This window comes from Metarhizium album, assembly GCF_000804445.1.
Source record: "Metarhizium album ARSEF 1941 chromosome Unknown scaffold_20, whole genome shotgun sequence".
Classification (NCBI taxonomy): Eukaryota; Fungi; Ascomycota; class Sordariomycetes; order Hypocreales; family Clavicipitaceae; genus Metarhizium; species Metarhizium album.
Window position 1 is genome coordinate 88,837 of NW_024467594.1, and position 17,099 is coordinate 105,935.

The window sequence follows — 17,099 nt, forward strand, 5'->3', positions numbered from 1 at the left end:
GGACGGCGCGTCGAGCGGTGGAAGGGAGAAAGGAGGGAGGGAAGAAGAGAAGCGGTGCGCTGGTGGGTGGGAAAAAAGAAAGACGTCTGTCTGGCTGGCTGGGTAAGGTGATTTGCGGTTGCGTCGACTTCGGCCCGGCGTCTGGTGGTCACTGTGACCTGTTCCAGCGGGCGGGGTCGCTGTAAGCTGGGCGCTTCGGTGGAGGGGAACTTCAAACGCAACCGGCGGCCGGGCCAAGACGTGTGTGACACTGACGGATCAGTGGATGCTACAGTGGGAGGCGAGTCTTTGGATCGCCCGCTTGGAGGGAAGCCACGACCAGGGGCGAATTGCTGGCGCATTGGCACGTTGCACGACACCTTCTCCCGCGGCATCTCCGTCCGCCATGATCGGCCTCGGCTGTGTGCGAGTGGGGACTCGAGGTACTCTACTCCGCACTCCGTGCTCGCTACTACTGCTCCTCGAGTCCCGGGTACTCCGTGGTCCGTTCAAGGTTCCGCAGGCTGCGGGCTACCCATGTTTCTCGTCGGCGTCCAATCGGAGCGCAAACTGAGTATACATTTGTGGCTGCACCCTTTTTTTGGTCCCCTGGGCCTTGGCGCAATGACCTTCTGCTTTTCTAAAAGACCGCTCCCGCTGGAAAGAGGTTCACATGTGACGCCTTGCCCAAGACACCTACTCCATGTCCGCCCGGCCTTAGAATAAACATGCGGCAATACATGCGTCAGAATAGCTGGGCCACATGCCTCCGTGCGTTTTCTCACCGGCAAATGCCGCTGGAGGTTCGAAAAAATACTTCGCCGCCATCTCACATATATTGCCGGCCGATATGTAATGTACATGCCAGGTCTAATACAGCTTTGCAAGACCGCGCGTCCAACTCGAAAGACAATATACAGAGGTCCATCTGTCAAAGAACCAATCGACAAAAACGCCCCGGCGCCAGCCTCACTCGTACCATGCATGCTCTCTATCCATGCGAGCCGCCGTCTCGTACCCAACACGACCGACCAAGGCCAGTTCTATGCCGTAATCGTACGCAGCAAGAGAGAGCAAAATAAAACAACCGCGAAAGCAGACACTGCTAGAATCCTTTAGACATTGTCTGCCAGGGGATGGAGGGGAGGCCTGCTTGGCCCAGTTCGTAGAGAAGCCAACAGGGGCACGCGCTGTCTAGAGTCGACAACAGACGCCCCAGCACATGTCCAACTACTATGCCTGTGCCCTCTCTAAAGCATTTTCGGAGCAGATGGCAATGCTAGGGCGCCACGACTCCTGGTGCACCAGCAGGCATTGTCGCCTTCTCGTTCCGCTTGCACCACTGCCTCAACTCCCTGGCTCTTCAAATAGACGCGGACTCGATCTCGCACTTCGTCCATGCCGTACCCATGTGCCACAACAATATGCACGACGCCGACAAGCTTCTCGCCATCCTCGCTCCCGGTTCGGTCATCCAACCAGAACTTGGGGGCGCAGTAATTCGCCACGCCGCGCTGGTCTAGGATTCCGCCGAGCGTGTTTCGCAGGTTATACTCAGTAACCTCGGGGACACTAAGAAGCAGGCGCTTGGCCGAGGAGATCACGAGCGGCTTCGAGGACAAGAAGATGAGAACGGCGATGAAGCATGAGGCCAAAGGGTCCCAGCCCGCCCATCCCCATACGCTCGTCAGTGCTGTCGAGACAATGACCGAGACGCTGCCCAGTGTGTCGGCCAGAATATGTAGGTAGATGCCATGCATGTTTTCATTGTCATGCGAATGGCCATGACCATGGTTGCCGTCGCAGCCATGCGAGTGGTTGTGTTTGTGGCTATCGTGATCGTGGGAGTGACTGAGATCGTGGGAGTGACTGTGATCGTGGGAGTGGCTGTGATCGTGGGAGTGACCGTGACCGTGACTGTGGCCGTGATGATGGTGACCGAAAGCCATCATTCCGATCAAGTTTACTGCAAGACCCAGGGTGCTCACAATAAATAATTCACCAAGTCGCTTGGTCTTGGTGCCATCCCATAATCGTTCAAACGCCTCGAAAGCAATCTCGACGCTCAAAAGCCTGAGTACGCATGTCAGTAATCCGCAACCGAGCAAAAGGGCCAACAAGCCTTGTTTACATCAAAAGAATACCGTTGGCAAAACCTGACAGAGTCTCCATCTTGCCAAACCCATATGGAAATTTTTGACTCGGAGGCCATTTGCTCATGACGGCTGCTAGCAACCCTACCAAGAGTGCCACGCAGTCGAAGAACATGTGTATGCTGTCGCTCAAAAGTCCCAGCGAATCGGTGACGTAGCCGTAAAAAGCCTGAACAGTCATGAAGCCAAAATTCAAGCTGGGCTAGGGTGTTAGCGTGACCTCTTGCGTACTGGTACGAGGACAATCACTCACACCATGAAGTAAAAGATTCGTCGCGAGTCCTTCTCAACAAGAATCGCATGCAGAACCGGGACCCGAGCGGTATATGTTAGCAATGTCCTCGTGAATAGAGACCTCGGCGCCTTGCCAGCGTCGGTTCGATGCCCGTCAGCGTGAGCATGGTGGTGATGTCTATGTCCGTCGTCATGGGCGTTGTTGTACATGAGGCCATGGTTGTGTTCGTGGTCGTGGCCGTGGTCGAGCGAGTGATTTCTATGACTGTGATCGTGGCTAATTGGAGGCGAGTATGGTGCAGTTGCTGCGCCAGGCCCGAGAGTCAGAATACTCTTGCCGCCGGCTGTCGTCTCCTCTGTCCAACCGCCCAGGGGATCCAATGAGGCCGGCGGGCAGGCCGGCGGGCGCTTGTCTCGATGCAACGATGCACTCATGTTGGAGGCGTGGGATTCTCGACAAGCATGCGATGGCTGCTTCGAGGTGGAATGTGGCCGGTCGTGTTCGTTGTCGTGGTCGGCGAGGGACGGGTGGAGGGATCCGGTCGACATTGATGATCGCCAGGCATGTAGGGACGATTGGGACTGGGGATGCGCCTGAGTGTGCGCGTGGGAATGAATATGCTGCTGATGCGCGTGAGGGAGCGCGGAGGAGGGCAAAGCATATGGCGAGGCCATTGTCGACAGATGTCCTCTCAAGGTTTCTCCTGCACCACGGACCGTACTGGGCGGGTCGGCGGTCAGGCGGTCAGGGTGGTGACTCTGGTGAGGGAGACGTCTCGAGACGTAGACAGAGACGGAGACGGCGGCGGTGATGGTGATTTACGACGGGATACACTGCGGCTCCCTGGAGCTCGAAGGTGCCGTCATGAGTTGACGAGTCGGTGCAGTGGTAGAAGCACAAAGAACGGCCGGGTGGGCATCGACAACGAATTCAAGACGGCATGGAGAAAAGAGACACGTTACCGTGCTCTCCTGCGTCGACAACGACTTGGTGGAGTGAAGAGTGAAGGAGAGATGGAGAAGGGTGCGTGGTGCGTGCAAGGTGCAAGGTGCAAGGCAGGGCACGTGGAGCTTGGTGGCCAATGGGCGGGGAGCAACGACTGACTGACTGTTGGGAAGGCGGAAGGCGCGTACGACAAGGCAAGGGCAAGGCAACCAGGCTCTCCCAGAAAGAAAACTCGGCAGCCTGACCAGCCAAGGAGTCAAGGACCAAGGACCACCAGGCAATCTAAGTTTCGACTTGACGTTGCATGAAGCGCAGAGGCGGAGGCAGAGGCAGAGTTTGCTGTAGCCTGTCAACATCAGACACAACAAGCAAGCAACAGGCCTCGGCGTGTGCTGTGCTCCAATGCCTGCCCTGCGCCTGCACCTGTGCGCCTTGTCGCGGCCAATCGTCACCCTAGTCAGGTCTGGATCCCTGCAACAGACACTCTGTACTCCTTGAGAGTTGCTGCTAAATTGAGGACTGTTTCTAGATATCAACCAGCCGGTGTCTTCTCCTTGCCTGCCAAGATGCTTCCGGGCCTGAGCCGCTCACATTCTCCAACACGCCGTTTGAGCAACCCCAACCCCAACCCCAACCCCAAAACGCAACGCCACGGACGAGCAGTTCTTCCCAGTGGTCTGGAAGAAAATACCGAATCGTTTGACAGAGGAGCAGTTACGTATACGGTATCACGGTCCTTCTCGCCCACGAGTCAACATGCCCGTCAATGCACCGAGAATCGTTGCCAACCTTCTTGGCGGTCGAGCTCCGTCCATCACACGCATGCAATTAATTAATTCTGCCTAGGGCACCGTGCTTGCCCACCTAGACACTTTTGCCAACTTGGTCTCCCAGGCACGCAGCCCTGCGATCCGGGCCCTCGGCATTACATAATACATACAAGTACATGTACTCTGTACTCCGTACTTATGACGCAATCGGCATGGAGCACCCGACGGGGCCTCGGACCTGTCGGCCCCGTTTCCGGTCAAAAGTGCGCGGACTCGGCAACCTCAGAGTCCGTCATCTCATTCACCGCAGGGTATTCCCATCTCCATCCAATCTTGCATACGCTTGCATCCGAACGTTATGTGCATCATCTTCTTCTGTTCCACAGAGTGGCGTCGTGAAAACACGAGACATGGGACGGCAGTGGCGCCAGCGCCCGATTGCATGTCGGTCGTGCCGCCGCCGCAAGATTCGATGCTCTCGCCAGTTTCCATGCTCCAACTGCACCTCTAGGGGGGTACAGTGCTTGCAGTTCTACGAGCCTCTTGGTCTGGTGCCAGAGGTCAAGGCAAATAACGAGCCAAAGCCCCCCAATGCCACCGATGCCGACATTCGGGCTCGGCTGGACAGGTTGGAGACTTGGATTACCGGTATCCATAATCCCGATCTGCGCCTGACGCCCTCCGTGGCGAAGCCCGATGATGCTCCCCACTCATCAGCATCAGCATCAGCATCAGCATCGTTCTCGCCGCATGCCGAACTGCTCTCCCCGCCGTCTTCCTCTACCGTACAGCATTTGTCCGCGGATGCCTTGTGGTTTGGTGGCAACTTTCTCTACAAGACGGCCACGTGCATTCCACCTGTAAGAACACGACCTTTCCCCCCACTCTCCCTCTCTTCTTGTCACGACAATTATTCATAGACTTTGAGCTGAGAAAATCCTAGGAAACAAGTTTGTTAGATGCATGTGTAACATATCAGCTTTCGCCCATCAGACTCATCAAGAAACCATACTCCGTTATACACGATGCCACCTCGGCACTTGGATCGCTTGCAACGAGTGGTCGGGTGATCTGTCTCACGCTGCCTTTGTACCGAGAAGCCTGCATCATCTTGCGCACCTTTATCGACGAGCGTGCCATATTGTGCCCCATGTTCCATGTCCCCTATGCACTTCAGTCTATGCAAAGCGTATACACCAGCGCACGGCAACGAATGCCCGCAGACACGTCGCATCTACTCCTATTCCTGGCCATCATCGCTTCGGTAACATACGCCTCTTCGTCCGAAAGTGACGTCTGCCAATTTTTCGCAAGTCACTTGGAAGCAAATGCCCAATGCGCATCCTGGGTAGCAGCCTCGTATGCGCTATCCGACGAGATCAAGGAGCGTGGCCAGGCAAGCATGATTTGTCTCCAAGGGCAAAACATTCTGTACAAAGTCTCAGCCTACATGGAGGCAAGTTCCATACGAACCCGGAGCTTGATCTCCACGTCCATAGCCATGGCCCGCGACCTGGGGCTCCATCGCATAGATGGCCCTGGCAAGAAACCGAGCAGTCTTGGCTTGGACTTGGAAATGGACATTGAGATTGGGCGGCGGCTATGGTGGGATCTTGCTTCCATAGATTGGTAAGTCGGATCCCGCAACCCTTGACGCCTTCACAGCCAGGAACTAACACACGGGCAATATATGCAGGTTACTCGCCTTTCTCCCAGGCTCGCACGCGGGCATGTATGCCATCCACCCTCAACACATGGCCGTCAACAAACCCAGAATCGTCAGAGGCGACAACCACGGCGCAGCTTCCCCTGAAGAACGGGATGAGCAAAGTGACCTGTCCTGTTTCCTGGAGCGTATTCGCCTTGCGGAGATAAGCCGTCAGCATGTCGATGTCTGCCCTCTCTCCAAGACCAAGACCAAGGCCGACTATTACCAGGAAGTGGTACGGCACGACGCCCGCCTCAAGCAATACCAGCGAGAACTGCCGCCATTCTTCTCCATCGACAGGTTCTCTACCCCTCCGTCGCACGAGGATCCAACGATTGTCATCCACCGCATCCATTTACACTGCGTAGTCTATATCCTGCGCTGCTTCCTCCACCTGCAATACCTACCCCTCTCCAGCATTGGTGCCAGGTACACGCCGTCTCGCACAGCGTGTCTCGCCTGCGCCAGCGACATTGTCCGTTTGCACCGGCAGATCAAGTCCCAGTACTCGTGGATCATACCACGCCTTAAAGCGACCAATTTTCTAAAATGCCTCGTCATGGCAAGCGCAGTGTTCCTGCTGGACGTTTGCTCGGGCACCGAGATTCGGGACTTTAAGAGCGAAAGGTCGGATATGCTCGACGCGTGGGAGCTGATGAGCGACCAGCAGGAGGACTCCAATCACAACGAGCAATTTTTCGAGTTTGCGAGCCAGATGTTCAGCAAGTACGGTGTCTCCAAGGCGATTGTGGCGGATCTGGCGGCCCGGCGGCCCACGCACTTGGACACGACACGGCGTGTTCCCGGGCCGCCACAGGATTTTGAGCAGGCGTATCCCGCGGGACGGGGCGGAGAGATGGGCACTGAGATGATGGACATGGCCCAGCGGTGGCAGATGCTCGATGCGGATTTCGATTTGAAGGCCATGGGCTGGGATAATGTACTGTCGGGGTTTGATGCAATTCTCATGTAGTATCAGCTTCGACGCACAAAAGAGACCCTTTCCAAGCCACGATTGTCTTCAAAGCAGGTGCCCGAGTTGGATTACACACGCAGGCATCTTCGCAAGTCGTCGCGGCGTGCTCTGGCAACGTCACAAGATGCTTCACTGCTGGGCCGGGGCTCGTCCGATGGTGCGCGAGTGAATAAATCAACTCGACGGCCCTGATATATGTGCCACGCAAACGAGTGGAACAGTACATAAAATACTTGCACAGTAACTGCTGCTTGCTGGGCAGCAGTACAGGAACAGCCACCGCGCTCGATACCCGCCCGTCCACGGGCCGTGATCGGACGAGTACACCCGGCTTTCTCGTTGTTTCTTCAGCCTGCCTCCGCCAGAGCCTTCAAACTGGGCGATGCGCCGAGGCATTGTACGATAAAGTACGCCTGTTCCGCTTTGTTCCGTCAAGTATCGGCGAATATTCAACCTAGAAATACGGCGAAGTGGCTCTACCTTGCCGGGCGTCGATCCGCCATGTCTCTGCATTCACGAGGACGGCCGGGGCCACCAATGCTCTTATTCTACGTCAAGTAAGCAGCTGTATCCCCCTTCTGAGGCACGGCAGCACCACTCACTGCTTGGCAACCCTATGAAATGCATGAGCAAGCCTGTAGGTGGTAGACCGGAAAAATATGCCAACTCACCGCCTGTTGCGCAAACGCCAGGGAACATGCAGGGATCCGGGCGGTCAGCAAAAGCCTCAAGTGAATATGACTTGCCGAGGAAGCGCAAGATGCCCCGGTGACCCGGCCGTCAAGGTCCCGAGGTTACACACAGGCATCTTCTTGCGCATGTACTCCGTAGCCCCCGTTGGCTTGTCCAAGTGGGACCGGAAACAGAGCGGCGCCGAAAGGGCTCTGGCCTCTCAAGATCGTCTGTCGCGCTGCGATGTCTTTGCCCATCCGCCGCCCGGTCGTGCCTCGACCGGGTCCGAGCCGGACGCGGCGTCGGCGGTTGGCTCCGGCCGCGGCTTCGAACCCTGGGCCTGTCCTTGTCCTGTCCAATGGCGATGGAGCAACGTACAACGCAACTTGCGGCAAAGGCCATTGAGCTAGTCTCAATCAGGAAAGACACAAGCGGCACAACTGCCCACCGACTTCACGATGGCTGCTTGAATTTTTCAACCTTTTTTCCAACCCATTCCAGCCACGTCTGCCAAGCTTTGCATATCACGTAAGTGAATACAGGGAACGAGGGGAATCGTCCGGGTGGAAACCCGCCCGGTGGCCCGGAATGGACGCTCAACGAGGCGTGCGAATCACAGACCGTCGTCACGATGACCACGGCGAGGACAACGGAGCCCAGGGCAATCTTGGGAAACCACCAGACCGGCAGCTTCGTGAAGGGGGTCGTCGAAGCCGACGTAGACAGAGGTCCCGTCGTCCGTGATGTGGTACAGATGCCGGCCGCCCTCGCGGATCTCAGCCCTGGACAGAGACGACGCGACGCTTTTCAGTCCCGCGGTCGAGGCCGCAGACTTCATCATGAACCTGTAGGCTCGGAGGGGATGCCGCCACGCGTCGAGGACGACGAAAACCACGGTCAGCGGGTAAAGGCGAAGAATCCACTGCTGCCACGTTCATATCAGGAGACCACTGTGAGCGGTCACATCTGCCGAAACGCGCCGTTCTTTTCGAGGACGTATCCGATCCGGGCAGAGGAGGGCGCGGACGAGGGCGCAGATCCTGCCAGACCTGCTGGCTGAAGATTTGAGCTTTGCGTGCAGGACGAGGTCCGCATCTCATCAGAAGCTACTAGACGCCTCCATCATACCTGGCGCGTTTTGCACGGGCCAGCATCTGTAGTTGCTCCCCGTCGTGATGGAAGTTGGACAAATATGGCGCGAGATTAGTGCAACAAAATCCAACTGTTGGACTTGACGCGTAACTTGTGTCGGAGGAGCAATCCATCACTTTTGGAAGCGATTTCAGCGTCTTCTGCCAGCGTCTTTTTGCCACGGCAGTTCCGCAGCCTCGCCAACGACAGCAATCATCTGCCCAACTACTGCAGCCGTGGCGGATGGGATGGCAGGAGCGCGATCCGGAAGGGCGTGGCATCATCTTACTCTGGCTACGGTTTTGAAATTGGCAATCCCGACGCCACGCCAGGAGACGGGGCAAGGTGATAAAGTGATAAAGTCCTTCGATTGTCAACTTCACGCCGCAGCCGACCAGTGTACATACGCGCAAAGTGCATCCCCGTTCTCAAGCTGCGTACGCCGGCCCATGCCCATGCCCATGCCCATGCCCATGCCGGGCGCGCTTGTCGACGACGGGCGCGAGATGCTCGACCGCTGCGGCTCTTCCCATCCATCCACGTCCACCTCTAGCACCAGCCCGCTCCGACCTTGACGTGCCAGCCGTCGGGGTGTGAGGCTTTCCCCCAGTTGGCGTAGAAGCGAAAATCATCCGTCGGTTTGATGCAGCCCCTCATGATTCTAAGAAGCGCGGCGGTGATACTGTTGTACGAGTATATCCGTTTGAGCTCGGTCGTCTGCAGGCCAAGGACTGTTAGGAAACACACAGTGGACTCCCAGGCAAGGGTTCGTCCGACGAGGCGCGGGCTCACCTCGTTGCACCAGAAGACGGCCGTGTCCCAGAGGCAGCTCACTCGGCGGCACTCTGCGGGCCCAAGGGGGCTCTTCGGTCGACCCCGGAGTTGCTTCACGTATTCATAGTTGATGTGGACCGCCCAGTTCGAGGTGGGCCACGAGGGTCCGAAGCAATGCAGAGCAAGGTCATCCGGTCGTGGGTCGGGGCCGACTTTGATGTCGTCGCCGGGCGCATCTCCGCCAGTAGCCACGCCAGTCAGGTTGCGGCCGTGACCAAAGGCCGGGATGATGGTGCGCAGCTGTGAGACTGCCTCCTCGGTGGTCCCTTTGACATGGGCAGTTGGTCCGCCGGGCTTGATTCCCGTCTCCCGTTCCTTGTCTTTCACCCTGAAGGCGGGCGGGGGCGAGTCGAGGGCTCTGGCCTTGGGCAAAACGTCAGTCTGGGCAGGACATTCGCACGTGAGAGCGTACTTACTGCAGCGGCAGGGGCGAGCAGAACAAGCAAGCAAAGCGTGGCGAGAATTCTTGACCTCATCCTGAACAGTGCTTCGAGACTTGGCGGAACAGAGTAGCTGGTGCTGTTGGTGAAAGAAGCGTGATGAGGGGCGGACAGCAGATGATTCTGCTTTCCCAACGGACATGCATCCGAGGGGAAAGAAAAGGCGTCAAATAATTCGCACCACGTGTTGCAAAGTAGATTTGCAATCGAACACGTCTGACGTAGCTTTGCTCCGAGCATGGCACGTCTGACGGCGCATTCGAGTTGGAGCAATGAATCATCACGAGCAGCCAGCGGTGTTGCTAGATGCAGATGGCACTCGACATTAGCAAATGGTTCATTCTGGTAACTTGCTAGTCTTACATAAAGGGGATGAAGCCACCGCTATTGAGCCCGGCTGGCTAGGCGCCCATCGTAGCGCAAGCGCGGACCGAGCAACTCACGTGCAAGTCAACTTGCCATCACACGAGCCTGACTTTCCTCGCGTGCTGTACAGCTGTTTGGGAGCAAACAACATGGTGACGCTGACGCTTGAAGCTGTCATCTCGAAGCATTGTCACTGCGCGGCATGTCTTTGCCCCGACGAGTCGGATCCACGATCTCATCACGCCGGGCGACAATGTATTCGCAGACAAGAAGCCGCGCAGAATCTAGGCACCTGCGTATGTAAAATTCGATGGAAACCTCGTCGGAACAAGCATCCGCTGCCCTCCAGCTCTATGTGCATGGGCGTGAGACTAGTTGTGGCAAGGTCAAGATTGGCACGACATCATGGCCCGGGTAGCGAAGGAGTACATACAGCGCCGGGTCGCAGTACGTCGTGGCCGGCAGACGAGATGGGTACACTCGTCTTGTCGTGCCTTGTTCGACGCCAATATTGGCTTGGGAAGATTCAGACAGTAAAGACAGGCAGTGAAATTTTCCTTGGTGTAACAAATCTCTTGATAGTATGCGACTCTGGGGAAAAATTTACCCGCCAAGATGGCCGAGTGGTTATGGCGATGGGCTTAAGTCACGTGCTTGATTTCCATTATCGAGAGATTCCTGGGTTCGAACCCCAGTCTTGGCAGTCCGGGTTCTCTTTTGCTTTTTTCGATTTTCTCGTTAGTCTCTTTTTAGTTCCGGCCGTCATCGCTCAAAGCTATGCGTTTCCCATAGTTCTACTTGCTGTGGCGCTGCCGTGGCTAATCCTGTGTCTCTGCTGCGTGAACGTTTACTACGTGCAGTGTCAATCATCTTCCTGCTCCTACCTTCCGTCACGACTCGCGACCTCGAGAGCCAACAAGGTGCAACTTGCAAGACGGATGTCAGGGCCATTGAGCCAAGGCCCGGTGTTACTCGACTTCCTTGCCGTGGTCCCATTTATTTCCACCACAATCATTCTCTCGTCAGCGGGCCCGCGAATCGCTATACCGTCGTCGTACTGTCGATCCTTCGGTTGTTTCAGCTGTCACGGGGGACCCCAGGGCTGATAAAGCACAAGTCTCTCATCAGTCGACGGGAGCAGGAGCCGCTTCGGGATCGTTGGCCAGCAATTCCTCAAGCTTCGCCCCTCTCCTGCGCCTCTCGTCCAGGGACATGTCCTCTTCAGGCGGGGCAGACCAACCTAGACGGAGTTCGGGATACTGGAGCGGAGGCTCGTCGCCATCGCGCGGCAGGCCGTCCAGGTAGATGGGCCACGGTTTGCCCAGCCATCCGTTGCGACTCTCGTGATCCCGCCGTTGTTGCGACGTCAGCGGATGTACGAGCACGCTGCGAGATTGATCAGCATACAGGCATGGTGCGTTTTGTTCCCTTGTGTGTACGTTGAACGAGCGACGTGAGCCAGAGGCATCCAAGGCCTTCCCATGGTGAAGGCAGAGAGAGACTTGCCTCAGGTTTCCTCGGTTCGTAGCCAGGTAGAAGAAGACTTGGGAGAAGGAAGAGTCCGGAACCCAGACTTGGACCAAGGGTCAGCCTCGACGGCTCAAAAACAAGTTGCGCATCGTCCGCACCTACTCTCGTACGACCCAGCAGGATGCGGTCCCACGGGAGATTTGTTGACGGTGCGCAGCGGAACGGCCACAAAGGCGCCTATCGTGACGGTTGGCCAAGAGTGGAGACGGCGCCGCGTTTCAGTTCTCACTCACCGTCGCGACGCAGCCTGAGAACGGCATCACGAAGCGCGAGCGCTGCGGCCGTTTCGGTCGCAGACTGCAGCAGGAAGTAGATATGAAAGTGCCACTCCCTGGTCCGAGTCCCCACGACGGTCTTGAGGTCATCTTGGGGCTTTGGCGCCTCGGCGGGCACGGTGAGGAGCGTCATGGCGGGTGATGCACACCTGTGCCGTGGCGTGTACTGTTCTCTGTTCTTGATGTTTCCAAGTAGGCCGTGTGGCAGCGTGGGGGGAGCAGGAGATGAAGTTCTTTGTCTGACCCAAACTGAGGGGTTCTGTCTGCGCCCGTCGGACCGACGCGATGCCGCGATGCGGGGATTTTGGTCGCATTGGCGGGTGCCGAACCAATTCCCAATCGGGGTTCTGATGGACGTCGACGTCGACTGGAAATCTGACTGAAGTTTGAATGCTGATTCCCAAATTTGAACAATGGCGAAAACCACAGACGTTATCAAGGCAACCAGTAATTAAAAGCGTTGGGAATCATGTGTTCTGGCAGAGCACGTGGTTACAAAGACTCCTCTTCTCAACCGAGCACCACGACCGTTTGGAAGTAAATACAGGCACCGCGCAGGGCAGAATCTTGGAACAACGACAATGCCCTTGGAGGGTTCTGTAATGCATGGCCACGGCTTAGTGTCATCCAGCGTCAGCTCTCGATACCCTCAAGTCCCTCTTTCGCTGCCAGCCCCGTCTCCCGCCCTTGGCTCTCGCCAATCCGATATCCCGAGCACACGAGGCGTGCCAGGAAACGGAGACGGATGCCGTGCTCGCCTGGGTCCTCACCCGGCCGTTGCGTGCTGAAAATAACCTCGTCTGTGCATTGCTCTGACGTTTCAGACGTACCTGTGCGCTTGGCCCCTTTTTCGTTTCAGGGCTGCGGCACGTCAACGCACATTGAGCCCATGTACGGGGGAAACTGTTGGAACAAGCGAGTAATTAACGTTACGAGTGGATAGCGTTGGGGAGAACTACACAAGGGCCGAAAATGCATTTATACTGATGATATCCCCCATCTGAGGGTTGTGGATTAAAACTATACCTTCTCCGCTTTAACAGAAACAAGTCACATGAATAACAAACGTGTTTGCAACCATGCAACCTTGAGACTGAGTCCAAACCAGCGCAAGTGAGTGGAAACATGTCCCTTTTCGCTGCCTCGGGCAGTTCACTTTGAACCCTAACCCTGCATTATCGCGCGCCAGTCCCTGGCATCGGGCACCCGTGAACAGTGAGCACCGAGTTTGTCATCTCGACCGTCTCCGAATACACGGTCGTAGTGGGGACGCGAGGGGGCTAGAACAAAGTACATGTTGCTGTTTCTCCTGTTGCGGGATTCAAAAGGGATGACGTGTCATCCGGTCCGCGCTCCCGTCGTGGCAATGTAATAAGTACTGTTCTTTTTTGTGTCTGCCATGTAGTATTTCCAAGTTTTTTCCATCTACTTTCAAGGATTATCGTATCGAATGCTGGTACGGAGCAGAGCAGCCCTTGATCTCTGCCTCCACGGTGACATCGAGCACCACCTGACACGTTTGCTTCCAACCATCCGCACAGACTCGCCAAGCTGCCGTGACAAGAAAGTGTCGTGGCGCAAACGGCAGTCCTGAATCCTCCCCCACTCCCCCCTGCAAGCACTCTCTCTCTCTCTGCCGCCTATAGCCCCGCCTTCATCAACTTCTTGAGCGAGGCCGGGGGTATGGCAGCCAGCGAGTAGTGCTTGTACTTGACGGCCGTCCTCGCCCTGGCCTTCTTTCCCCAGATCATCATGGACACGGGAAGCATGGACACAACCACAACGCTGGCCGCAATCCCGATAAAGGTCTTGAGAATGCCCATGTCGCGGATCCAGGGGACCATGACAAGTGTCATTCCAACCACGAGAGCAAGCAAGTTGCGGACAAGCACGATCCCGACGAGGGCATCGCCAATCATCTGTGTGCTTGGTTAGGCCATTTTTTTCTCGGGACATGGCACAGCCGGGGACGGACGTACGTTGTGGTAGCAGTCAGTAATGTACGCGAGAGCCACGTCTAGACTGATGCTGAAACCGAGGCCGAATAGCGCGGAACCAAGTCCGATGGTGAAAAGAGAACCGACCTGCAACAAGGCATTGTCAGCATGTGTTGTCGTAGAAAAAAAAAAGGATGGAGAAGAAACAATGGCAGAAAGAAAGACAAAACACACACACACACACACACACACACACACAAGTCCCCCACTTACCTTGGCAATGGCAATTCCAAAGACGAGAATTCCAGCACAAGTCAGAATGGCCCCGGGTATCGCGAGCCACAGGCGCATCTCGGGGTGGTAGGTTCCGCCGTTTCTGCGCGCCAGATGAACCATCCAACGATCGCTGAGTGCCGCCACGACGACGCTGCCAATGGTATGGCCGGCAAAAGGGGCCAGCCCAAACAGCCCTATGTCAAAGGAATCAAAGTTGTACGGTTTCTCGAACAGCTTGATGGCCGTGATATGTTGGTATACCATCAGCCAGGCCATGACGGCGCCGTACGTAACGGCGGCAAAGGTGATGGCAGGGAAGCTGGCGACAATGACAAATGGGGAGACGAAACGCGCCTTGATCGGTCTGCCCGTTCTTGTAATCAGCGCCAACCGCTTCCTCCACGTCTTTGGCGGCGGGGGAAGCCATTCGACGTTGGGAGTGGGCACCGTCATGGTGCGGTTCAAATCAACGAGGTCCACGGGATCGGCGGTGCTTCCCCAAGAGACGGGTCTGTTGAAAAAGTAGTCTTCGCTGGGGCCCAAGTTGTCTTCGCTGGGGTCCTCCTGCTCACGGGGGGGCGCGGGGACAAAGGTCGACTCCTCCAGAAGCACGAGAATGAGGAGGAACGTGAAGGCGAGAACCGCGGCCGTCCACTGAAACGACTGTCGCCACCCTTGCGAGTCGACTATGAAGCCAACCGCGACCGGCGCCAGGAAAGCACCGGCGCCCTGGGCGAAGAGGAACAGGCCGTTCATAGTGGCGAACTGGTGGACGAAGAACAAGTCGCTGACGGTCATGGGCACGAGCGTCTGGCTGACCGACGCGGTGGCGCCGGAGAGTATACTGCTCAGGAAGTATTCGTACTTGGTGCTTGCGTTTGCAATCCACAGGGCCGCCAGAACCTGCCCCAGAGAGCTCATGAGATACAGTGGGCGCCGGCCATACCGGTAGGCCAAGGGAATCAGGACGATGCCAGCCAGGCCGAGGCCGCCGAAGTTGAGAGACCGCTCGAAATAGATTTCATCGTCAGTCATGTCGAGGTGGTCCTGGAGACCGGGGTAGCTGACATGGGATGCTTCGAGCAGGAGAAACGTGACAGAGGTGTACCAGATGACGATGCCAAAGTGTAGAGCTTTGCGACGTGTCGACCAGTTCTGGTTTGGAATGTCAGTTCTAGATGACGCTGCCTTGCCATGTCTCGACTCTCGGGCGCAGAATAACACACCAAGGGATCATCGTGGTCGTTGGTCGGTTTTGGGTGCAGGATAATTTTCCCGTCCGGACCTGGCGGTTGTTAGCAGCGCAAATCGTTTTTGTTCGTGTTTATTATTTTTTTTTTCATCTTCATTTTTCTTCTTCGTACCTGTCAACAGAATCGTGCCAGGGGGCGTAATGGCATTCATTTTGATAAGACGAGGGAGAACCAGCTCCGTTTGCTAGTTACTTCAAGGATGGAGACGCTTGCATAGAATTCAAAAGACTTTATGATGAAATATATATGTTTACATCGGTCAGAAAGGACGGCTGACAGGTACGTCTCAGGTGGTCGGATACCGTCCATGGTGAGATAGATGCTGATGGAAGGCAAAAGGTTTGGGGTGGTCTGCTTCCTTTAAAAACGATGGTCACTCACAACAGAGCGCCGAGATGTGAGGCCAAGTCGGGTACACGCCAACTTGCTGGACGCCCTGCTGGGCTTTGACGTTTCAATTTGAGCCGTTGGAGGTGGAATGAAACAGCCGCCGTGCTCTGAGTCCTGAGTCCTGACAACCTTGACCAGTTCCCGGAACGGCCCCTCCGAGCCTACTGCCGAACCGAGATGAATGGCTCAAACGACGAGCTTGCCCTTGATCATATTGTCTCGAATAGCGGAGAAGGAGATGCAGTTCTTCGGCACCCAACGAACTGGTGGTAGGCTGGATTCCGGTGGGAGATGCATGTGCCTGTACAGCACGACGTTGATGGCTGAATAGCAGCCACTGTAGATACCCAGGCCACCTCGGAGCGTAAATGGCTCTCGTCCAGAGATCAAGGCGAACGCCGTCGACAACGGCATGCGAGATTGATGTTCAGCAGCCCGTCCGAGACGGAATCACTGGTTCCAACAATTCCTCCAGCTGCAAGAGACGCAGCAGCACCATTGTCAAACAAAGACACAAGCCGTATCCAAAAGCCACCAGATTGCTAACGTACGAAACCGCCACACCCTAGCCCATCGCGAGGTTGAGAGGGAGCTACAGAGGTTAGAGTTCACCCTTCAAACGCCTTGTCGAAATTGGGCGCTGGCGTCTCGACTCCGGGGAGGCGGGTCTTGATGGGTCTTGATTTTCCTGTTCCAAGTGTTCGAGACTTGAACTCTGCGCGATTTCGCATGCGATTGACAGCCTTGTTCGGTCAAAGTCCTGGCGCAAAGCTCCCTGATATCATGCCTGCCGCCGACATCCACAACTGGAGTTGGTCAGCATCCATTGTCGACGGGCCCATGATTGAAGCGCATCGTGATGGAATGCAAGTGTGATCACGGCCGTCTTCTCAGGCTCACATCCAGCGGTCCAGTAGCAGTGGTGGCATGACGGAGAAACATGTGAAAAATCACCCAGCATCATGCGCAAATGCCGACGTGTGATGGTTATGTTTTGGCGAACTTGCACCAACCAATCGCGGCTGCCCGTCATGTGACCTGTCTGTCATGTCCGGGATGCACGCAACCTCTCCGCCGCATCGCAGACGTATGCATCGACGCGCCGACCAGACGCAAGATTGCCGCCAGAGACCAGTCGAGTCCAACGCAATAGCAATAGGCCACATGCATCGACGTCAACCACGACCAACTCCCAGCCCAGCGCCCCTCCTCTCCTCACCGCCGCACAT

General features: G+C 56.3%; 6 protein-coding genes across 6 annotated transcripts; 2 read left to right on the forward strand and 4 right to left on the reverse strand.

Annotated features, from left to right (window-relative positions):
* Positions 1–1,229: 1,229 nt before the first annotated feature.
* MAM_06335 (cation efflux protein/zinc transporter) lies at positions 1,230–3,041 on the reverse strand (the record flags this gene model as incomplete). The annotated part of the gene is made up of 3 exons (XM_040825133.1): positions 1,230–2,052; positions 2,111–2,329; positions 2,386–3,041. 3 exons carry the CDS (start codon positions 3,039–3,041, stop codon positions 1,230–1,232), a joined length of 1,698 nt encoding a protein of 565 aa, XP_040676789.1.
* Positions 3,042–4,492: 1,451 nt separating this feature from the next.
* On the forward strand, positions 4,493–6,763 carry MAM_06336 (Zn(2)-C6 fungal-type DNA-binding domain protein; the record flags this gene model as incomplete). The annotated part of the gene is made up of 3 exons (XM_040825134.1): positions 4,493–4,942; positions 5,062–5,711; positions 5,779–6,763. The coding sequence occupies 3 exons, from the start codon at positions 4,493–4,495 to the stop codon at positions 6,761–6,763; spliced, it is 2,085 nt and encodes a 694-aa protein (XP_040676790.1).
* Positions 6,764–8,069: 1,306 nt separating this feature from the next.
* Positions 8,070–8,498, forward strand: MAM_06337 (uncharacterized protein; the record flags this gene model as incomplete). Its single annotated transcript, XM_040825135.1, has 1 exon — positions 8,070–8,498. One exon carries the CDS (start codon positions 8,070–8,072, stop codon positions 8,496–8,498), a length of 429 nt encoding a protein of 142 aa, XP_040676791.1.
* A 620-nt stretch (positions 8,499–9,118) lies between these two features.
* MAM_06338 (uncharacterized protein) lies at positions 9,119–9,879 on the reverse strand (the record flags this gene model as incomplete). Its single annotated transcript, XM_040825136.1, has 3 exons — positions 9,119–9,286; positions 9,362–9,766; positions 9,820–9,879. 3 exons carry the CDS (start codon positions 9,877–9,879, stop codon positions 9,119–9,121), a joined length of 633 nt encoding a protein of 210 aa, XP_040676792.1.
* Positions 9,880–11,333: 1,454 nt separating this feature from the next.
* MAM_06339 (DOPA-like domain protein) lies at positions 11,334–12,147 on the reverse strand (the record flags this gene model as incomplete). Its single annotated transcript, XM_040825137.1, has 3 exons — positions 11,334–11,782; positions 11,842–11,916; positions 11,973–12,147. The coding sequence occupies 3 exons, from the start codon at positions 12,145–12,147 to the stop codon at positions 11,334–11,336; spliced, it is 699 nt and encodes a 232-aa protein (XP_040676793.1).
* A 1,507-nt stretch (positions 12,148–13,654) lies between these two features.
* Positions 13,655–15,631, reverse strand: MAM_06340 (Major facilitator superfamily domain, general substrate transporter; the record flags this gene model as incomplete). Its single annotated transcript, XM_040825138.1, has 5 exons — positions 13,655–13,933; positions 13,994–14,098; positions 14,225–15,382; positions 15,454–15,512; positions 15,592–15,631. 5 exons carry the CDS (start codon positions 15,629–15,631, stop codon positions 13,655–13,657), a joined length of 1,641 nt encoding a protein of 546 aa, XP_040676794.1.
* Positions 15,632–17,099: the final 1,468 nt, after the last annotated feature.